Genomic DNA, 21,083 nt, shown 5'->3' with positions numbered 1-21,083 from the left:
ATGAGAATAAAAACATTTAATTACTCATGTTAAATGTAATATTTTCGTTGACTTTAGATATTATTTACTATTGAATTAAATCTTGATAACTTTACTTTAGTTTATTTCTGAATTTTAATTATTAAAGATTAAGTTTTTTTTACAAAAATACCTAGTAAAAACTTTAAGTTCTATTTAAAATAATCAACTTTTAAGTCGGTTTCTCTGTGTGTCTCATCGAGACCGTATGGGAAATCTGAATAATGCATGAAGTGTGAAAGCGGCAAGGGCATTAAATGAAACGACGACGACAGCAACAGGAGCTGTGAGCTGTAAGCAAGGGAGTTGTGTGAGCTGGGAGCCAGGGACAACAATATAATTGAGCGACAGCAACATTCAACAGCAGCGGCAACAGCCCAGGAACGACAGCACAGCAACGAGAATCGTGTTACGGGTTAAACGAGTATGCGAATTGTCAATTGAGTAGCCCTTTTAGCTGGCCAAACAGGAGATGCCACCGCCAGTTGCCATCACATCGCATCTCATCTGATATCATCCGAGTCATAGTCTGAGTCTGAGTCCGAGTCCGACTCCAAGTCCAAGTCCCAGTTTCTCACCCATCTCGAGAGGTACTCATCAATGGCAATGGGAAAGGGAAAAGGAAACTGGTTCTGGTTTGTTTTATTAATTATTTTTAACTACTTACGAGCCCCAGAAGAGGTTTATTATGGGCGAGAGTCGAGTTCGGGATTGGAAAAATCGATGGCAAGTCGATTGCCAGACATCACGAAGGACTCCCAAAGAGGGGGAGAGCATATGAGAGAGAGACGGAGAGCCGTCATCAGCGCCAAAAGCTTATGGCTCAATTTGTATGCAGCTGGCGTGGCGAGAGGCTTAAGAGCCCACCGCTTACCATCGCCTGAGTGGCCGGGCACGCAACAGGAGTCGTGCACAGGGAAAAATTAAAATTAAGTAACCCTAAACGGATGTGGGAAAGGCCTGGCTGCAGTTGATTGCACTCCCTATTATCCTGCAGTGTACTAAAAATAGCATTTAATAGGAATGAAAATTGTGCTTCATTAATTTTTGAATTATTAATACTCAGGTTTTGATTCCCTGATGATAATAATAATGATTTTCCATTAAATTGTACATTTTAATGTTTTCACAACAAAGAAATGCCATTTATTTAGGACCTTCAGTGTATATTATTTAAATTTTTATATTTTTATTCACAGTTATTGAATAAAATTCTCAATAAAGTTTCTATTATTCCTCTCTCTGTGGCACTCGAAGCAGTCGGCAACTCATTAAATTTGTTTCCTTTTTCTCTTACCTTTTTTTTTGTTTTCTTTTGAGGTATTTGCACAAAATGCGCTAATAACCTGAGTGTCTAAAAGCACCTCATCCCCATTCTACACCATCCTTGCTTGTGGCCACATGAAAGGCGTTGGGCTAACGAGTTAAAATAATTTAATAAATTACACACACAAAACGCCAAGTGCCAAAGAGTTGCTGTCGAGTGGCCAAACGCCGTGGCCCTTCGCCCATCATCTTCTGGTTCTGGCCCTGGCCTATTCCCTGCCCAAGCCGGTGTATACTGTGCGACAAGGTGGAAAAGTTTTACGCCCCTGTGACCTTGAGTGCACCCTCGAGCCACGAAAAAAGAGTTGAGAGTGCAGACAGCTGAGAGTGGGACTCGCCCTGTCCCTTCCTCTGTCTCTCCACGGGCCGGAGGCCGAGCCTATTACTAAATTAATAATCCCGAACAGCGCAAACACAAAGCCGTTAGCAACAACAACCTTCTGGCCCAAAGGCAACTGGCAACAGCAGTGGGCCAGATATGCCGTCGCGCATAAAACTGTAAAAAATTATCGCACAAAGGCAGACAGACAGAGTCCTCTGCTGAGGCGGACGACAGATGGACGGACAGGCAATCCTTTTAGCCTGGAGTTTATCTGTTGTCCTTGTGCTGCCATGTCCTTGGCAACGCGAAAAGAAAGTGGCAAACAAACAACCCGCAGAAAGTAATCGAAAAGAGAATCATGTTCGCATAAAACTTAAATTTAAATTGTCAACGGAACTAATATATTTTAAGGATACCCTTAAGAAATCCATATAAAATGACGATTCTTGCCAAATATTCAATAGTTTTTTTAGGTAGAATTCTGAGTATAGACTTTACACAGGTTACTAAATAAGCCAAATTTTTTCCGAAAAAAAAACATAATAAATTGCCTCAAAAAAGATGTTTAAGGCTTGCTAGCTTTTTATTCCCTTATTTTGTAGGTAAAAATAACTCTGTGCTATCCTTAACTTAAAAAAAAAAGCTTTTCCCGTTTAGATTTCCGGGTTTTCCCACGATATCGGCAACGACAAATTTGCATGGTGGGCGTTGACCAAAGTCAACAAGTCAGAGAGCCAGCTGTAGCCGTAAGATTTGCAGGCAGTGCCTAAATGTGAGCAAAATAAACACATTTCAAAGGTCCGTCTGTCTGCCACTCCGGCTGAATGCCTGTCTGACTGACTGAGTGACTGACAATGCAGGCGGACTAGCGCTAGGGTATCGGATCGGAGCGGAGCGGAGGAGGCCAAGGCAAATAAAGGAGGGACCAACTGCTGATGCAACCTACGCGCCCGCTGAAAGGTTCATCCCAGCCAGAAGGCACTGCAGAGGCCGCGTGGCAGGGTGCACACACGTTCGGAAAATTGAAAACCGTTTGAATGGCCATCCAGGCAAACTATTCCGCATTCTTCTATAGACGGACGGCGACGGGGCGCTCTTTTCGCCTCGATTCGTTTCCAGTCGATTCGATCGGCGATCTCCAGCTGCCGTTTTGGATTTATGATTTATGCGCCCGCTGCCGCACAGTGGGCGGCCCCAGAGACTTGGCTGACTTTGACCAGGTCACAGTCCCGCCCCGGCTCTCTTGCCACCTTCCGTTGCCCTCGGCTGTCGGATGTCACGTTGCGCGTAGCCATTTAGCACTTGAGCAAACAGCGAGATTTAAATGCTTGCGCAACAATTATTGATTTAGTGCACAAATTGTGCAACAATCTTTCCGAGAATCAGCCAAAACGAAGCCAACGGGTAGCTCGCGGCAAGGACGGAAGCTAAACAAGAAATAGTATTCATGTTGCTGGTGGTTGGAGCTGCTTTATGGCTGCTTTTTTGCTGGATTTTGCGGTAATTGAAATGGAATTTAATTGACCATTTCGTAATACATATTGCAAGTGCTATTTTCTATATGAACAATATTTCTCGCTGTAGTTTCAGAGGGTTTCTGTTTGCATTTTTCACAAACGTAACCCTTTTTGGACAAGGAAAGTCACCCAAACTACCACATTTCGCATTGAGACTGGTTATCTTGCTTACAAAAAAAATAACAAAAATAAAAGCATGCTCAACTCAAAAAATTTCCAAAGGGGCCACGGCTACCATCCGCTTGGGCAAACAGCGATCCAGCGCAACCCAGCGAAACTCTGAGAAACCCGGCAGCAACACGCAACGTGGAAATGAGCAGCAGCTGCTGTTGGTTGGTGGACAATGACAACGCTTGACACACGATGTCATGTTGTCGCCGGGCACAAGTAAATACCAGTGAGCACGGGGACGGACCCTCTGGCCAGCGTGGCGTGGCATGGCCCTGGCAACCGGCAGCAGCGGTGCCCTCAAAGTGTGTCCTGGAAGGGTAATGGCCCGGAGAGCGAGTGACTGAGTGAAATGTGACATTCCCGGTAAATGGACTGCGGCGGATAAGCTGAGAAGTTTGTCTCGAAGCTCCAACTACGTGAGACGAAGTTATAAGGCACAGAGTAGTAATCATACTGATTTGCTGTCATAAGGATGGCTTAGAGCGCCAACACAAACAGTATTCCTCAATCTGGTTTGAGTAATTCGAAAGGCGGTTATCCCAAGCTAGCCAGCATTCAACCCTTTAGGCTTCGGCTCCGGGGCAACAGCTGCGAGGTAAACTATCCCAACGAGGCGAGTCAAGCACTCAGAAGTGCCAGCCACTTATAAAATCAACAATTACCCAACATCATGTTTGCTCAGAGCCCAAAAAAAAAGCCCGACTGAGCCCCCCATTCGACCCTGAGGCGATTGGATTGGATTGGTTGGACGAGAACAATTACAAGTACCCGGGGCCAACAGATACGTATATGTACATATATCCACATACTCGATGCTTTTCAACATAACCGAGTAAACATTTTATTTGAGTTTGTAATTATGTGTGCTTGATGATAACTCGCAGATAATGCCAGGTAAATATTTGCCCCGGCTCGTTGACGGTTGCTATTGCTGATGTTGCCCCTCCGATGCTATTCCTGCCCGGTTGCAAAAACATTTCCGACACGACTACTGCAGCCGACCCCTCCTCCCCTGAACGCCCACTGGCCCACTTGCCCCCTTTGGACAGTGGCATTTCCTGTAGTGCGGTGGATGGGGATCGCTGAACATTTTTATGGCTTCTCGAATGCGTTTAGCGTTCGCCTTGGCCAGACAATAACCAGATTGACTTTTAGCCCGGACCCGGGCCCCCAAAGTGCTGTTAAATGTCATGTCCGTACAACAAGCTCTGTCGAGAGTGCTCAACCCGGTGATATCCTGTATCGGCTTACCCCGCGGATCCCATAGCTTTTGCCATCATCATATTCCCCCTGCTTCGGCTTAGTTAGTGGGCGACTCACCTGATGTAGGCCACCTCGTTGTTGTTGGTTAAACGACGCCAGCCAGGGGCCAAATTTCCATTGTAACTATTGGTCTTCCTGTTGCTGTTGCCGCTGGCATTGTTGGCTTTGGCAACATTCTTGGCATAGAGCTGATTGTTCTGACTCATTTGACGCGATGCCGATGCAATTGTTGTCGGCATGCAATGCGTTGCAGCAGCACCAGCAGCAGTTGCTGCCGATACTACTGTTGATGCTGCTGCTGCCGTTGACTTCATTGGCAATTTTATCTGCGCCTGGCGCTGTTTGGTTTGCTGCTGTTGTTGGTGTTGCAGGAGGAGTTGCTGGTTACTGGTGGGGCACACAAAAATATGTTGCTGCTGGTTGTTGCGTTGCTGCTGCTGCTGCTGCAGTTGTTGCTGCTGTAGATGCATCATGTTGCTGCCATTGCCATTCACCAATCCAACTGGCATTATCTGCTGCGTTTGCTGCTGATGTTGCTGTTGTTGTATAGATGCACTTGTAACGACCCGCGATACAAATTTCGTCTGTTGCTGCTGGAAAAACTGATGATGTTGCTGATGCTGCTGCTGCTGCTGCTGTTGGTGATGCATCTCACTGCTGGCAACTGTCTCAGCATTCCCAGCTATATTCAGCTTGTGCTGATGCTGCTGCTGTTGCTGGCCAGCCGAGGCGGCAGCCATGGCGATATCAGCAGCCGTTTACAAGCTCCTCCGCAATTTAGGAGCTGCAAGAGTTGCAAGAATATGCAAAAATTATTCACGGACCTACAAACATATTTTAAAACTAATTCTCCCAACATTTCAGGTATTTAATTAATAGTCTAATTTGATTTTACTAAATTTAAGTAAAATTTGTAAGTTTAAAGTTCCCCTGAAAATGCTGCTACGGATTTTAAACTTAACCTTGGTATAAGGCAGGGCTTGACCTATCTGGAAATGCCAAGATTGATATGAATTTGGTTAATTAATATATTTTTCATTATTCGTTTCTGTATAAAAAGCTTTATTCTCTTAATTGGGCTTCAGTGCTGGATCATCGAGGGCTTCGCTTTTGTTTCTGCCAGAAACTTTCTGGGTTGACTCAGGCCTCGAATTTAATGGAATGGAATTGCGTTGTGGCTATTGTTATTTAGTGAGTGTGTTGTAAGTTGGCCACTTACAAAAATGAAGGCCCAATCAATGTTTATGCGTGGCGCAGGCAACGAACATAGTCTAAAAGTCTAGGATGGAATTGAGTGAGACTTCAAGTTTGAAAATAGATACTGCTAACTGGGCGATCGCATAAACGACAAGTCGTCCATCGTAGGCCGCACCTTTCGTTATTTATGCGTTGTTGGCCTCCGTTTCCCCCCGGTTTCCCCCTATTCCGCTATCTGCGCTCACCTTTTAGCGTGCTTTTCGCTTTGCTCATTTGCCAGCATATTAAATTAATTTTGAGTTATTGTGTAAACGAGACGCGGCCATGTCATGTTCATGTTTTTACGATTTGTTTTTGTTTCTTTTTTAAACACTTAATTTCACTTTTTTTCCTTTTGTATTATTATTATTATTATTTTGTTGTATTCTCAGCTTTTCTGGCTGTAACAATGCGACAACGATTGTGGTTGTTGTTGTTGCTGGGTGCTCATGACTTCATTTGGAATTCAGAAAACGAACGTCAGCACACACACAAGGCACTCAGGGCACGGACACAGACGGAGCCAGTGGAGAGCAAAGAGCGCCAACGCGTAAAAGTAGGTGAATGGAGCATGAAGACACCGAAAGAGCGAAAGAGAGGGGGGAACCCAATGGCGAGAAGGGGGACCGCTTCAGTTCACCCACACCAAGGCACGCACTTACTCCCTCTCCGACCCGACTCGTGTATCCACCAAGCAAACACCAGAAACAAAAAAGAAAACGCTTTACTTTAGCACAATTATTTGCAGACCGTTTTTAAGCAGCCGTATTAATACAGGGCGCCTTTATAATTAATGCGTGTGTTTGCCTGTGCGGACACCACCTGCCCTCCGGTTCTGCTCGGGCGATCCGCACACAAACACAACAACGACGGGCGGCGAGAGCGGGAGCGGGAGCAGCAGCTGTTTGCCTTGGGCAGTGGGATGAAAACGGAATATTGGTGGCTATCTTTGCTCGCTGGTACGGGTATTGGGCAATCGCACACACATACACACACTCGCACAGATGGGGCGAGAAAACGCGTGCCTATGCTGCGGTTTACTGCTGCTATAATATGTACAAAGTGACCTCAATACGCATTACGCTACAACACACAAACACACACAACGCACTTCACTAGCTGGCAGCTGCACTTCGTTTTGGGCTTTATTATGCACAGACTCGGATTACACCAAATGCCAATTAAATATGAATTAATTACAACAATTTTGTGTCGCTCGCTTGATTCACGCAATATTATGGCTCTCTCGCTTGCTCTCTGGCTGCCACTCTCGTTCTCTCTCTTTTTTCGCTCTCTCTCTGTACCACTGGCAAACGCGCACACGAAAATTTTTTGCTGCCCGAAATTCGAATTGCATTCGCTTTTCTGCGGCCAATTACCGTTTTCACCGCACCCAATAATGCGTATATTTGACCACGGCGAGTGCGCGCATTTGTATCGGAATTTTTATTGGCTTTTCACTGCTTTCGACTGCCGCTCCGTGCACTTTTCCGAACGGGCGACAACAAAGAACCGTTCGGATTTTGCGTTGAAAACGTAATGAATGAAGGTAAAGCAAAACAAACATATGATACGAAAAGCCCAAAGAGAAACTCGAAAATGCTATCGATACTATCGATAGTTAAAAGGCGTTAAAGAGAGAGGAACTTTAACGTAAAAGGTTGAGAACTCCGCTAAACAAAAATAAATAATAGTACCGGAAAATGATTTTAACAAATAACTGCCAAAGAAAATATTGTAAAATTACAAATAAATAAATTAGGACTTATTGTATTTTTAGTTCCACAGATACTAAACAAGCAGCAAAATTCTGACAAGATAAAACTCACCATAAACTGGCATAAACTGTCATACACGAGGTAAGTATCGATACTATATTTTTGAAAAGAATAAAAAGTTATTCCTCTCGAAACCAACGTAGTCTCTTGGAATGTAAAAGTTTTGCAACAATAAAAATAAAATATCTTGATTTTATCCCTATTTACAAGTAAACCAAGTTTTTTAATTTTCTAAATTTTGCAGCCATTTGCGGTTCCAAAACAACAATACTGTTATTAGGCGTTGAATTATGTTTCTCCTATATGAAGCACATTGAGGATACAATTTCTTTCGAATCCATTATTGCAACGACTTTTTATAGGTTTTTCAAATGATCGCCTTCAAAACCTGGATTACAATTTTTTACTGGCAACCATTTTTAAATGGATAACTCACAAGGAAAATTAAAGCGTAAATTACTTTTTAAATTTCTATAATTCTATAACTATTATATTTTTTACCCACATATATAAAAAATTATTTAAATATTGGCAAGCCCAGAAATAGCTAGATATAGCTCTAACGCAAACAGTCTGGCAACGCCACGCACACTTTAGCTACTTATCGAGTGGCGTGATTATTCGATAGCTTATGATAGAGAAAATGTACGTCATGTGATTGTGGATTCTTTTTTTCGCACGGAGCAGTCACCTGTCGGCCAAGAAAAATACAATTACGCCTGCAATTTGGTGAGTGTCAGCTGGAAAACGTGAAAATCCGGATGTGCTAACGCTGCTCCATCCGCAGATAGTCAAGAAAAAGCAGCAAGATGGCGGCCCAAATACGCACCGTGGTGTCCCAAACGTTCCTGTGGCTCTTCCTCGCCGTGGCCACCATCCTGACCCTGTACTTTGTGATGACGGGCAAGGGCGAGCGGGTGAGCGTGGGCTGGTTCCTGGCCTCCTCGAACCCCTACATGTGGGCCTGCTTGGGCATCGGACTCTCCGTCTCTCTGTCCGTCGTGGGCGCCGCCCTTGGCATCCACACCACGGGCACGAGCATCGTGGGCGGTGGCGTAAAGGCTCCTCGCATCAAGACCAAGAATTTGATCTCCGTCATTTTCTGCGAGGCCGTGGCCATCTACGGCCTGATCACGGCCATCGTCTTATCCGGCCAGCTGGAGCAATTCTCCATGGAGACGGCGCTGACGCAGGCTGCCATCCAGAACACCAACTGGTTCTCCGGTTACCTTATTTTTGGTGCCGGCTTGGCCGTGGGCCTGGTCAACCTCTTCTGCGGTATCGCTGTCGGAATTGTGGGCTCGGGAGCTGCCCTCTCGGACGCTGCCAATGCCGCTCTTTTCGTCAAGATCCTGATTGTGGAGATCTTCGGATCGGCCATCGGTCTGTTCGGCCTGATTGTAGGCATCTACATGACATCCAAGGCGAAGATGGGCGATAAGGAGTAAAAGTGGCCTGCAGTTGCCTGCAATTCAGTGTGAGTCATCCCGTTTACAGTTTAGGTCAAGATAATAGCACTGTAGGCCGGTGAAGCCTGATTCTATGTCTATTTGGTTAAAGCTCAACTCTAAACTTTTGTTAGTTATTTTATTATCATTCTTATTAATCAGTTTAATGTTTATTCGCAACGATTTATTGGTAATCTATTAAGAAGATACGTTTTTATTTTTTAATTTAAATACTTTTTCTACATTTAAAACAAGTTCAATATACTTAGGATTTGTCAGTCTTCTAATCTTGTTTTTTACTTGAATGCATATTAATTGTTAATACAAAGAAGTTTTGGGTGTATGAAGGATTAGAATTTTGTTAATTTTGCTAGGGAATCTAAGGCCCTAATTGATTATCTAATTTTTTGCGTAAACATTATAGTTTGATAAGAATAAATATAGTAGTATTAGCCAAGGTTAACAATCAGCCAATTGGCTTTATTTTTCTCAGTTGATCTTTATATTGGCTTCTGCTTATATATTGTAATCCCTTTTTAAATGATTCTTAAGATTTATAAATTTGATTATAAACAAAGAAATTTATAAAAATCTAGGCATATGTGCTATTATTTCGACCATATTATTTTAATACCCGCATTTAATTTGCAATCTATATTTCTCCACAGCCTACTCGCTTTCATCACCAGAATGAACAACAATCATCAATCGTCACCAAGGCATTCCCCCATTCCCCCCAAGTAGACACGCTAAACACCAGTGTTTGCATTTGGAAATTATTATTTTTGGAAATTACAACTCGTTATATGCAGTCACAGCTTGCAGGAGACTTGCGCCCCCCACGAAATCCGAAATCCGATCAGCCGAAACACTTTAAACTGGGACTTTAGTTACTTATTAAGTTGATAGTTGGCTAAGTTAGCTGTTGGTTTTCACGCCTCGCACACTTTTTTCCAATCTCCAGCATCACTCAAAGGATTGAGGGAGTGTGCCCGATGTGAAAACGACAGTAAATTTGTTTATTTAATTAATTTGCCAAAAGAAAGACAACGTGTGTGTGTGTGTCCGTTTATGATTTTAAGTATTTTGTTATGTTTGTTACTGTACACACTTGGCACTTGTATGGCTAAATGAGAATGTATTATATTAACTACAGTAAAACGATAAACTTGTATATTTCAGGCTACTGTTGCAGAAAGGCAGAAGTTGTAGAATGATGCACAGTCGCACTATTATTATTATAGCAAGTATTCCATATTAAAACAAATAATAAAATATATATACGTTTTGTTTGTCAATCTGAGTGAACTAATAACTGAGCCGTATCAGCAGCACGCGCTTAATACTAACGAGTGCGTTTCGAGCAATCATCACCTATACATACATTATCCATGATTTTTATCAAAAAGAAAGAGTCGTTGAAATCACATATGTACATATTTACGATTATGTAAGCTCAAGCAGTGTCAGTAAATAATGACGTCAAGTTGTACTAATTGCTGGTGAGCACTATAGAGTATTTATCGACCATATGGTTATACTATTACAATATAAACATATTAAAATGGTGTTTAAAGTAATGTATTAAGATGCCCGTAAGATCTATAGGCATACCCAGGACTACCTGAATTTCTTACTTCATTGTAACTTTCTTACATGTCAGGCTTTTAGCAAGTTTATAGCTTCTCGGGGATCTTTAATATTTTCTTTTAATTTGAAAACGAATCCTAACCGGTATTCCAATATTTGAACGACCGCCAAAAAAAAAGATGCGCTAACCAACACTTTTCCGCAAAGTTGCATTGCGGCGCCATTTTGAAAAAGTGACAGCTCCGTTAGCTTTCGCATCCTCTTTCTTTCCCGTTCGCAAAGTCGCACGCGTCGCACGGAAATTCTCCGCTTTGAGCTTGATTTAATTGGCCGAAAATGTCCGAGGGTGTTGTGGAATCTAATTCGGAGCAGGGTCACCTGCCGCCGCAGCAGCAGGCGCAGGAGGAAGAGATCTGGGAGGAGGAGGGCGCCATCACGATGCCGGCCCAGCCAGCCAACGAATGGCCGGAAATCAAGCTCTTTGGTCGCTGGGCCTGCGACGATATCTCCATCAGTGATATCTCGCTGCAGGACTACATTGCGGTGAAGGAAAAATTCGCACGCTTTCTGCCGCACTCCGCCGGACGCTATGCGGCCAAGCGTTTCCGCAAGGCCCAGTGCCCGATCGTGGAGCGCCTGACCAGCGGTCTGATGATGAAGGGGCGTAGCAACGGCAAGAAGCTACTCGCCTGTCGCATCGTCAAGCACGCCTTTGAGATCATTCATTTGCTGACCTCGGAGAATCCCCTGCAGGTCACCGTCAACGCGATCGTCAACTCTGGTCCGCGCGAGGACTCTACGCGCATTGGACGCGCTGGAACTGTGCGTCGCCAGGCCGTCGATGTGTCGCCCTTGAGGCGCGTGAACCAGGTAATTTATGTTTCTGCATACTTTTTACAAAGCATGTTCTGTCATGTTCAAAAAGTGTTGCAAGCTAAAAAAAATTACGTGGGATTGTTTATAAGACTTTAATGTTTAATGATAATAATAATACATTTTTAACGAAGGATCCATTAAAAGTGAGCAGATTTAATTGGTGTTTGCAGATGCTTATGAATCTAAAAACACAAATTAAAACTGTGTATTTACACATGTAAATAAAACCGATTATCTACTTTAATATTAATTATAATTTCTGGTTTTTCTTCTATTAACTTTAAAATACTCATATTTGTTGCCTTAAACTGAAATAATCTTCCAATTTCAGGCCATTTGGTTGATTTGTACTGGAGCCCGTGAGGCTGCCTTCCGTAACATCAAAACCGTTGCCGAGTGCCTGGCCGATGAGCTAATAAACGCCGCCAAGGGGTCTTCGAACTCGTATGCTATCAAAAAGAAGGATGAACTGGAGCGCGTGGCCAAATCGAATCGTTAAATGGCGATTTATGTATCCATTTATTCAATATCTTACATAAGGCCTTATGTAACCATTTAACCTTCTAACTGACAATACAAAACTGTATTTCATACATTGTGTTTTACTGAAGCTCCTGAATATGAGTGGAGAAATCAATTTAAACAATTTCGGTCATGTTGTACTAACCTTTTTTTACATTTTTATTTCAGGTTCTTTGTAATTAATCTGTTTTGTAATGAATTTAAATTGTAGCAACTTTGCTTTACTAATCAAAAGGCATTCATCAAACTGAATTTTTGAAAAGGTGAATCGTCTGCTTTAAAATGAAATTTTTAAACTTTTTTGCCCTCTTCGTTGTTTGCGGATTCGCAGCGATAACTGGATGTCTTATCCTGGCCAACGTGATGACTGGAACGGGTGAGCGAATGGGACTCGGCTGGGTGCTTTACACATCAAGTCCCTTTCTGTGGGCAGGCCTGGGCATCTTCCTCGCTTGCTCCTTGTCTGTGGTGGGCGCCGCCCTTGGAATTTATATGATTGGCACAAGCGTTGCTGGTGCCGGAGTCCGATCGCCCCGAATCAAGACAAAGAATCTCATTTCGGTTATTTTCTGTGAGGCAGTAGCCATATATGGTCTGATCACGGCTATCCTGCTCTCCGGAACTGTTCACGAGTTCCCAACGCTAAAAATGCTTACGGAGAAAAACGTGTTGGAGATCAATATGTTTTCAGGATTTGCTGTTTTTGGCGCCGGTCTGTGTGTTGGATTGGTGAACATAGCCTGTGGCATTTGTGTGGGCATCGTCGGCTCTGGAGCTGCTCTGGCAGATGCTGCAAATTCGGCACTGTTTGTCAAGATCCTCATTGTGGAGATCTTCGGTTCGGCCATCGGTCTGTTCGGATTGATCGTGGGAATCTACATGATCTCCAAGGCCGAGATGATTAAATAAGCAAATAAAGCCAAAATCTTACAACTGAAAAGCTAACATTTTTTTATTAGTAATTAAAACTAGTCCTCCCCATCATCATCGCTATCATCGGCTCCATCGTCATTGCCGTCCTGATCGCTGCCATCATCATCATCCTCGTCCCAGTGTTTGATTTTCTTGTTAGTCATGAAGTCCTCGCGCAGCACACTCCACTCGGACTTCTTTTTAATGGGAGCAGAGGAACCGTCTTCCTCCTCCTCGTCGTCGTCAGTTTCCTGCTCTTCCTTCTTCACTGAATTATCTATGGCTGTGGATTTGGATCGCTTGCCGCTCATCAGAACGTCCAGGAACTTGCGCTTATTGATATTGTTGAGCACTGCGTCCTGCCGGCTGTCCAGGGGACCAGCCTCCTCCAACTCGTGCTGTAGATTCTTCTGCTGAATGCGAACCGCATTGAAGAACTGAACGGTTCCTCGGGTGGCAACCTTTCGCAGAGTTCGTTCACGTGCCATATCCTGGTAGCTAGGCTTTACTCGCAACTGCAATGGCACATTTTTGCGCTGTTGCTTTGTCAGCTGAGCATCCAGAGCGGATGCCTCAGGTTTCACATCATCATCGTCGTCGTCGTTGTCTTCTTCCTGTCCTTTTTTCGCCGTTGTCTTGTCGATCTCGAAGTCGAACTGCTTCGTAGATCCTCTGGATTTCTGGACACCGACCGCCGCCTGACCTTTCTTGGCGCGGGTTAAAACAGTTTCGTCTTTGGCCTCTGGTTTGGTGGTTTTCAGTACGTTCAGGATGGAATCTGCCCAGCCGCCACCGGCCTCGACATCGCTGCCCGCATTTTGGCTTCCCTCGGAATCGGATTCATCTGCGGAACTATCGGTTGCCGGAGCTGGAGTCTTTCTCGCACGCTTCTGTGTTAAAAGGGCCATTGTATTTGGAAGATCAAGCGAATTCAACTTTAAAAACAATCAAGCGTGTTTATCACGTTTTTAGGGATGGGAAGGTTGAGCACTTGTTATTCGATCACAAGGCTGCCAACTATCGATGGCGAAATAGCTATAGCTCAATATTTTATTGAGCAATCAAATGAGGTAAAAAGTTTAAACAAAAAAGCATTGAACAATAATTGTATCATGTTTTTGAATTAATATTTGAATTTATATTTAAACAAGTATGTTTTAAAAACAAGCGTAGCAAGTTGGCAGCTTGTTTTCCCCAGGACCAGGAGAAATCGATATAATTTAATCGATTGTTACCCTTTGGGGCAAAAGAAGAAGCAGCGCCGGCTCTCCGGTTTTGTCAATTAAAAAGCGAAACAAATTTATATCTTAAAAGCTTACCATGATTAAGCTAAAACTGGAGGCGTTGGGTCATCCCACTCCCAGCGATGTGGCGCTGAGCAGTAAGTACAAATTTTAAATGTGAAAATACCAATCGATGAGCCCATACTCTCCACCCCCCCAGATCGCAAGGAGTTTGCCAGCACAATCCTCTGGATAGAGGACCAAAAGATCCGTCTGTACTCAATTGAGGATCGCGAGAAGCTGCGTCATATAGACAACCCCAAGTCATGGGAGGAGGGCTACCTAAAGTACTGCGCGGACCTCCAAATGCCGCCCCTGGAGAGCCAGCAAGAGCAGATGGCCTGGATTCTAAGCCACGCTGTTCGTCTGGAATTCCTGGACGACCCAGAGCAGTTTGCGTCCATCAATAGCAAAACGGGACCGCCTAAAAGTAATGGCAAACAGGCCCCAGTTAAGGTTCAGTCCATTTTCGACGGAAAGATGAATGGTAAAGATTTTCATTTCCCGTTATATTCCTGAATAATACCCATTTCTTCCAAAAACAGTTCAGGACAAAGCGTTTGTGGATGGCGTTCGCCAGCTAGCCAGCAAACTGAATGTGCCCCACCATCCGAACCATCTGCTGCAGCTGGAGGCGGTTGCGCGGGTGGTACACGAGCGCCTATCGCCCGCCGCCAAGGGGCGCCAGCCAATTGTGGGTACACCATTTCCTTTCGACAAGGGCAACGATATTATCTCGGCCAATGATCCTGCCTTGGATCTGCCGATGCGCATTTTGCGCCTACTCCAGATTCAGAGCCTGCGTCAGCTGCAGACGCACATTAACGAGACGATTGTGGCAGTGCAGAACCTCACAGCCAATCCAAAGACTGACACCAAGCTGGGCAAGGTGGGACGCTAGTCGAGGGAACTCGCGAAAGCTAAGCAACAATATTATGTAGGCCTATTTAAATATTTGCTTAAATTTAGATTTAAAACATTCGCCCTTATAAACGGGAAATCTAGGAAAGCCAAGAAACACTAAAGGCCTATACAAACATGTTATTATTGTAAATGAAAGGGATGTAGATCTAAATAAAGGTTTATATTGTCAAAGAATCTCATATTTTGCCGGACAGTAACTGAGAATTTTCTAGGTATTCATGATATAGACATAATGCTAGTCACTGAAACACTTATGCGTGAGGAAAGGCGCATTTTCCTTCCTGGATATCTCACATATTTTGCCATTCACCCCAGTGGCAACAGCAGAGGTGGCTCTGCAATCATCATTAAATCTAGTTTAAGTCATAGTCCTCTCCCTCATACCGCTAGCAATGATAGACAGATAGCGAGTGTGCTTCTGCACACTTCTGATGGAACAGTCACTGTAGCTGCTATATATCTTCCACCAGCAGAAAGTTGGACGCAATCTAGCTTTATATCCATGTTCGCCACCTTGGGTAATAAATTTATTGCTGGTGGCGATTTTAATGCCAAACATGCATGGTGGGGCAACTCAAGAGCCTGTACTAGAGGTAAACGCTTGCAAGAAGTCATCGCAAATGGGCATTACCAGGTTCTGGCTACGGGCGAACCTACGTTCTACTCCTACAATTCCCTATTAATTCCATCAGCGCTTGACTTTTTCGTTACCAATGGATTTGCTTCAGGCAGACTTCACGTACGTACTCTGCATGAACTCTCGTCGGATCATGTACCTATCTTGGCTGAACTGTACTCCTCGCCGTTGTGGAAACCTCATCGCCCACGACTACTTGCCCATAATGCTAACATCAACATTTTTAAATCCCATCTTGAACAGCTAAGCGATGTAAATTTAGAAATTCAGGAGGAGGTGGATATTGATAATGCAATCAGTCTTTTTATGTCGAAATTATCTGAGGCTGCTCAGCTTGCTGCCCCCAGAAATAGACATGGAGTAGTGGGCCCTAGACCTCCCCAACTCCCTCCCAGAATTTTAGCGCTGCTTAGACTTAAACGAAGAGTTCGTAGTGAATATGCTAGAACAGGAGATCCTCGTATACAACAGATCCACAGAAGACTTGCCAATCGCTTGCATAAAGTTCTTGCTCGTAGAAAACAGACTCAAATAGACAACTTTTTGGAAGACCTGGGTCCTGATATGAGTGCAAATTACTCGCTTTGGCGTGTCACGAAACGATTCAAAACGCAGTCCTCCCCAAAGTCAGCAATCAGAAATCAGGCTGGGGGCTGGTGTCGCACTAGCTTAGAAAAAGCTGAAGTGTTTGCTGATAACCTTGAGCAGCGTTTTAAGCCCTTTGATTATGCCCCTGATAATTTGTGTCTTCAAGTGGAAGAGTATTTGGAGTCGCCGTTTCAAATGTGCCTTCCTGCTAGCGCTGTCTCTTTGGAAGAAGTGAAAGTTCTGGTAGCCAAGTTGTCTCCCAAAAAAACCCCCGGTGAGGATCTTCTTGACAATAGAACCATTCGTTTATTACCTGATGAAGCCCTGCAATTCCTTGTGTCTGTTTTCAACGGCGTTTTAGAAGTTGGATACTTTCCGAAAGTTTGGAAATCGGCCAGCATAATCATGGTTCTCAAGCCTGGAAAACCGCCGTCGGATGTGGATTCATACAGGCCTATCAGCCTTCTCCCATCTCTGGGAAAAATTATGGAGAGGCTGGTTCTAAACAGGCTGCTCTCTTGCGAAGAAGTCTCTAGTGCGATCCCAAAATTTCAATTTGGTTTCCGCCTGCAGCACGGTACTCCTGAGCAACTGCATAGAGTGGTTAACTTTGCCTTAGAAGCCTTGGAGAAGAAGGAGTATGCTGTAGCTGCCTTCCTAGATATTCAACAGGCATTTGACAGAGTCTGGCACCCTGGGCTGCTGTTCAAAGCGAAGCGACTCTTCCCGCCTCAACTATACATGATTGTGAAAAGTTTTCTGCATGATCGCACATTCCATGTATCGGCTGATGGGTATAAGTCAAGAGTCAAGACAATTGAAGCTGGAGTTCCGCAAGGAAGTGTTCTAGGTCCTACTCTGTATTCGGTCTTTGCTTCGGACATGCCTAGTCACTTGACAGTAACTGAAGTCGCGGAAGATGATTTACTAATAGCTACGTACGCTGATGACACTGCTGTGCTAGTGAAAAATACAAGTATTTTGGCTGCTTCATTTGGTTTACAGGAGTATCTGGATGCCTACCAAGAATGGGCTATGAACTGGAATGTGCGCATCAATGCGGACAAATGTGCGAATGTGACTTTCACCAACCGTGCAGCTAGCTGTCCTGGGGTCAGTCTTAATGGTAGAGTCATTGACCACCATAGAGCCTATAAATACCTTGGCGTTACCTTGGACCGTAAACTTACGTTCGGCAGGCATGTTGCGAACATTCAGCATGCTTTTAAGGCTAAAGTTTCCCGGATGGCATGGCTCCTGGCACCCCGCAACAAACTATCGCTTTACTCCAAGGTCATGATATATAAGTCAATACTAGCCCCCTCCCTGTTTTATGGCCTTCAAGTTTATGGAATTGCTGCAAGATGTCATTTGAACAAGATACGGATTCTTCAAGCAAAAACATTAAGGAGGATCTCTGGGGCTCCTTGGTATATGAGGACTAGAGACATTGAACGAGACCTAAAGGTGCCCAAGCTTGGAGACAAACTTCACACTGTTTCAACTAAGTACATGGAAAAACTTAACAATCACCCTAATAGTCTGGCTAGAAGATTAGCCACCGCTGAACACAGAACACGAGTCAGGAGAAGACTTAAACGTCACCACCCTCAAGACCTCCCCGACAGGATCTTGACATAAAATATCAGACAAAACATGAAAATCATTTCAAATTATGTAAACATAACTTAACTTAATACTCCTCCATAACAAAGCATTGTAAACATAGAATTAACTTCCAATTAGGTTTAGTTGCCAAATATCTAGGTAACAGTGCACTAGTCAAATAAAATTTCATTATTTTTTTTTTCCAAAAAAAAAAAAAAAAAAAAAAAAAAGGACGGATATAATATAAATTTTTTTTAATTTAACAAGTATTTCCCAAATTTAAAAATAGAACATTTCGCCCCCTAACGTCTTGCAAAGAAGTCGTGATCCTTGGCTGCTTTAACTGTCTTAATTGGCTCCTCCTTAGGTTCTGCCACGGTTGGTTTCAGGAAACTCGCGTCTGCCAGCAGCGCCAGGCCCAAAATTCCAGCGGCTGAGATGAAAAAAGATTAAGGTCGGGCTTTTTACCTATTAAAGTTCCAACTTTACCTGCCGCCAAGCCTTTCATGGTGTAATTCTCCAGCGGCTGTGGTCGCTTCTTCGATTGCGCCAGCAGAAACGTTCCGATGCCGAGAAAACCACTTCCACTCACCAAACGACATGACAGACAGTCTTCGGTTCTTGAAGCTTGAGCACCATCTCTCCGCCAGAAAGCTAACCTTCCGATCATTACGTATTTTTCAGGCAACAACGAGATATTTACAAATTCTGGAATGGATCATAAAAGCCAACTCCAAAATATTCCATTTGATATTTCGTGCGTGACACGATGTCTATCGATAACCATGTGTAATCTAGCTAATATTATTAACAAGTTGGCAGCACTTTCTTTGATTTAAAACAGATGGTTGTCCCAAGCCGGCTAAAAAACGTTGTTTATTTTATTTGTTTGTCTCAAAATGGAATTTCAGCGAAACGATGCCATGCTCATGGAGATTCTGCAGGATCGGAAGACCATAACGGGATTTCTGGACTCTGTTTTTGGTTTCCTTCGACGCAAGTAAATGTTTTCCTCGGAAATCTGTACCTCCAAATTTAATGATCGCGTTCATGTTCCAGCACCGATTTTTATCACACGAAAAAGGATGAAGCGGACAAGATCGGCTTCCCCAAGGGTGTGAGGGATCAAATTCTCTATGGCGCCATGCAGCGGTATGATCCGGATTGCTGGCTGCAAACCATGACCGCTGAGGATGGAAGCTGCGGCGATGATGGTGAACTCGCTCCGCCTGCAGTCGAAGAAGTAATCCTGGAGAGTGATGCCACATCTCAAGAGAGCGTTTTAACTCCGCCTGAGAATAAACCACAACAAAATCTCAAAGAAGTAGCTACATTCTCACCCAGCGACTACAAGAACGGAGCCCTTTTTGAAACCCACTGTTGGTCACAAACTCTGAAGGATGTGGAGCTTCAAGTAAAGCTGCCCGAGGGTCTACAAACGGCGAAGAAACTCTGCATAATTATCAAATCGCAGCACATCAAGGTTAACAGCAAACTAAATCCAGAAATTGTAATCCTAGAAGGAAATCTTAGCCAGCGGATTAAACATAATGAGGCAGTGTGGACCATTGACCAGAACCGACTTCTCATAAGTTGTGGTAGCTATCTGAAATAATTTCAATAAGCCTCTATTAATCCATACGAATTTTTTATAGATAAATCCAAGGAGCTGTGGTGGGAGCGCCTTTTTGAAGGTGATCCGGAAATAGATCACAAAAAAATTGACTGCGAGAGATACATAGACGATTTGCCAGAGGAGACGCAAGCCACAATAGAAAAACTGAGAGTTCAGCAATTGTCAGCGGATAAGCAACAAAATGAGTTTCAGACCTCAAATCCCGAGCAAGCTAAAACCCTAGATCGCCTCAGAACCGCGTGGGACGCCGAGGGATCTCCTTTTAAAGGACAGCCCTTTGATCCTTCCATTGTTCGAATGAGTTAGTTTTTAATAAATATTATTAAATAATATCTTTGTTCTTTTTAGTAAAAATTTATTCGATAAATATAGCAGATTCTTTGCATTAATTGAGTAGTTCTGATATATTTCGACAACTTATAATTGATTTTTAGTACAAACCAGTGTCAAACTTACTTCTATTGCTTAGTAAAAAGATATGCAAATTACTGGGCCTTCAGCTCCAGCTTTTTGCGCTGTAGTTGCAATTTCTGGTAGGCAACATCCTTGTGATCCGTCGACCAGGCCACGTACATATAAGTGATCAAGAGAAGGGCCAACAGGAGGCGGTCAACGCTCATCACATTGGTGGCAAGGAGAATCACGGATAAACCCACAAACGAAGGATGCCTCACGTGAGCGTACAAATTGCGCAATTCACTGGATTTGAAGTTTATAGGCTCGCCATACGCCTTTAGGTCGAAGTAGGCCTGCTTGATGCCCAGCAGCTCCGGTAGATCCATTACCAAAGTGCCTCCAAAGATGACAACCCAGCATAAACCGTGAGTGATTGCAAAAGTCCACCAAAGAGGAGCGCTTTCCTCCACATCAATTTGCCACAGGACGATCGACTGGGCGGGCAGCCAATTGGCAATCAGGTACTGGAGTGGGAAAATATATAATTAGGTCTTTTTCGAAACTACATTTGCATAATTCTGAGGTATACAAACATGTAAACAAATCGATGACGTCAGACTATAAATAGTTCGCTCTGCTCCACCCAAACCACATTTGGCCAATAGCTTCTTGACAAACGCTGACTTAAGGAAGCTGTGTTGAAAGATGAATCCTATCAGGTAGAGGGTGTCAAACACCACGGGACCATAGGCGGTTTCAAGGCGGGATTTGTTGTCCAGTAAATTGAAAATCCATGTGTGCGCCTTTGAAATGGAGCGAGGTGTCGAGAGGAAGAGCATAAGCCGACCCACCACGTAGAGGGAGTACCCGAATGTGGCCATGGAGGCGAGGAGCACCAAAAACTTGGCAATCGAAGCCATATTTTTGAAGGAAAATGCGGGATAACTAATAATAATGGAGAATAACAAAATCCAAGCGAATGTTTGGGAGAAAAACAATAAGTGTGACCATGGATTAATACTAGCAAAATCT

General features: G+C 43.8%; 9 protein-coding genes across 19 annotated transcripts in view; 5 read left to right on the top strand and 4 right to left on the bottom strand.

The window, feature by feature from the left end:
- The window catches only part of sba (six-banded), a 30,128-nt gene extending 22,753 nt beyond the window's left edge, over positions 1–7,375 (bottom strand). For 6 of the 10 annotated variants that reach the window (XM_070286453.1, XM_070286458.1, XM_017167964.2 and 3 more), the window contains exons 1-3: positions 7,233–7,375; positions 6,060–6,254; positions 4,675–5,401 (exon numbers count right to left, since the gene is read on the bottom strand). In XM_070286453.1, coding sequence (XP_070142554.1) covers positions 4,675–5,357 — 683 coding nt within the window. In that variant the 5' untranslated portion in view covers positions 5,358–5,401; positions 6,060–6,254; positions 7,233–7,375. Of the gene's footprint in view, positions 1–4,674; positions 5,402–6,059; positions 6,307–7,232 lie in introns of all 10 variants that reach the window. The other 4 variants (XM_070286454.1, XM_070286455.1, XM_070286456.1 and 1 more) reach the window with 4 other exon arrangements.
- Positions 7,376–8,201: 826 nt separating this feature from the next.
- On the top strand, positions 8,202–10,377 carry VhaPPA1-1 (Vacuolar H[+] ATPase PPA1 subunit 1). Of its 2 annotated transcripts, none has more exons than XM_017168205.2 (3): positions 8,202–8,360; positions 8,419–9,108; positions 9,748–10,377. In XM_017168205.2, the coding sequence occupies exon 2, from the start codon at positions 8,441–8,443 to the stop codon at positions 9,077–9,079; it is 639 nt and encodes a 212-aa protein (XP_017023694.1). In that variant the 5' UTR covers positions 8,202–8,360; positions 8,419–8,440; the 3' UTR covers positions 9,080–9,108; positions 9,748–10,377. The 2 variants fall into 2 exon arrangements, with proteins under 2 accessions (XP_017023694.1, XP_017023695.1); XM_017168206.3 differs by having other exon boundaries at positions 8,259–8,360; positions 8,423–9,108.
- A 541-nt stretch (positions 10,378–10,918) lies between these two features.
- RpS5b (Ribosomal protein S5b) lies at positions 10,919–12,136 on the top strand. The gene is made up of 2 exons (XM_017168143.2): positions 10,919–11,539; positions 11,877–12,136. Exons 1-2 carry the CDS (start codon positions 11,006–11,008, stop codon positions 12,042–12,044), a joined length of 702 nt encoding a protein of 233 aa, XP_017023632.1. The 5' UTR covers positions 10,919–11,005; the 3' UTR covers positions 12,045–12,136.
- Positions 12,137–12,224: 88 nt separating this feature from the next.
- On the top strand, positions 12,225–13,007 carry VhaPPA1-2 (Vacuolar H[+] ATPase PPA1 subunit 2). Its single transcript, XM_017168144.3, has one exon. It carries the CDS (start codon positions 12,350–12,352, stop codon positions 12,974–12,976), a length of 627 nt encoding a protein of 208 aa, XP_017023633.1. The 5' UTR covers positions 12,225–12,349; the 3' UTR covers positions 12,977–13,007.
- On the bottom strand, positions 12,995–13,978 carry LOC108075607 (RRP15-like protein). Its single transcript, XM_017168141.3, has one exon. It carries the CDS (start codon positions 13,885–13,887, stop codon positions 13,036–13,038), a length of 852 nt encoding a protein of 283 aa, XP_017023630.1. The 5' UTR covers positions 13,888–13,978; the 3' UTR covers positions 12,995–13,035.
- Positions 13,979–14,200: 222 nt separating this feature from the next.
- Positions 14,201–15,360, top strand: LOC108075609 (RNA transcription, translation and transport factor protein). Its single transcript, XM_017168142.3, has 3 exons — positions 14,201–14,360; positions 14,423–14,749; positions 14,808–15,360. The coding sequence occupies exons 1-3, from the start codon at positions 14,300–14,302 to the stop codon at positions 15,161–15,163; spliced, it is 744 nt and encodes a 247-aa protein (XP_017023631.1). The 5' UTR covers positions 14,201–14,299; the 3' UTR covers positions 15,164–15,360.
- Positions 15,361–18,256: 2,896 nt separating this feature from the next.
- LOC108075664 (uncharacterized) lies at positions 18,257–18,689 on the bottom strand. The gene is made up of 2 exons (XM_017168213.3): positions 18,509–18,689; positions 18,257–18,452 (listed from the first exon to the last, which is right to left on the bottom strand). Exons 1-2 carry the CDS (start codon positions 18,687–18,689, stop codon positions 18,322–18,324), a joined length of 312 nt encoding a protein of 103 aa, XP_017023702.1. The 3' UTR covers positions 18,257–18,321.
- A 188-nt stretch (positions 18,690–18,877) lies between these two features.
- LOC108075662 (nudC domain-containing protein 3) lies at positions 18,878–19,987 on the top strand. Its single transcript, XM_017168211.2, has 3 exons — positions 18,878–19,019; positions 19,079–19,617; positions 19,675–19,987. The coding sequence occupies exons 1-3, from the start codon at positions 18,919–18,921 to the stop codon at positions 19,959–19,961; spliced, it is 927 nt and encodes a 308-aa protein (XP_017023700.1). The 5' UTR covers positions 18,878–18,918; the 3' UTR covers positions 19,962–19,987.
- Positions 19,988–20,040: 53 nt separating this feature from the next.
- Positions 20,041–21,072, bottom strand: LOC108075663 (nurim homolog). Its single transcript, XM_017168212.3, has 2 exons — positions 20,645–21,072; positions 20,041–20,575 (listed from the first exon to the last, which is right to left on the bottom strand). Exons 1-2 carry the CDS (start codon positions 20,969–20,971, stop codon positions 20,141–20,143), a joined length of 762 nt encoding a protein of 253 aa, XP_017023701.1. The 5' UTR covers positions 20,972–21,072; the 3' UTR covers positions 20,041–20,140.
- Between the last annotated feature and the right edge of the window lie 11 nt (positions 21,073–21,083).

The sequence above is a fragment of the Drosophila kikkawai genome, chromosome 3R (genome assembly GCF_030179895.1).
Source record: "Drosophila kikkawai strain 14028-0561.14 chromosome 3R, DkikHiC1v2, whole genome shotgun sequence".
Lineage (NCBI taxonomy): Eukaryota > Metazoa > Arthropoda > Insecta > Diptera > Drosophilidae > Drosophila > Drosophila kikkawai.
Note: the sequence above shows the minus strand (reverse complement) of the source record. Positions and strands in the feature narration are given on the sequence as shown.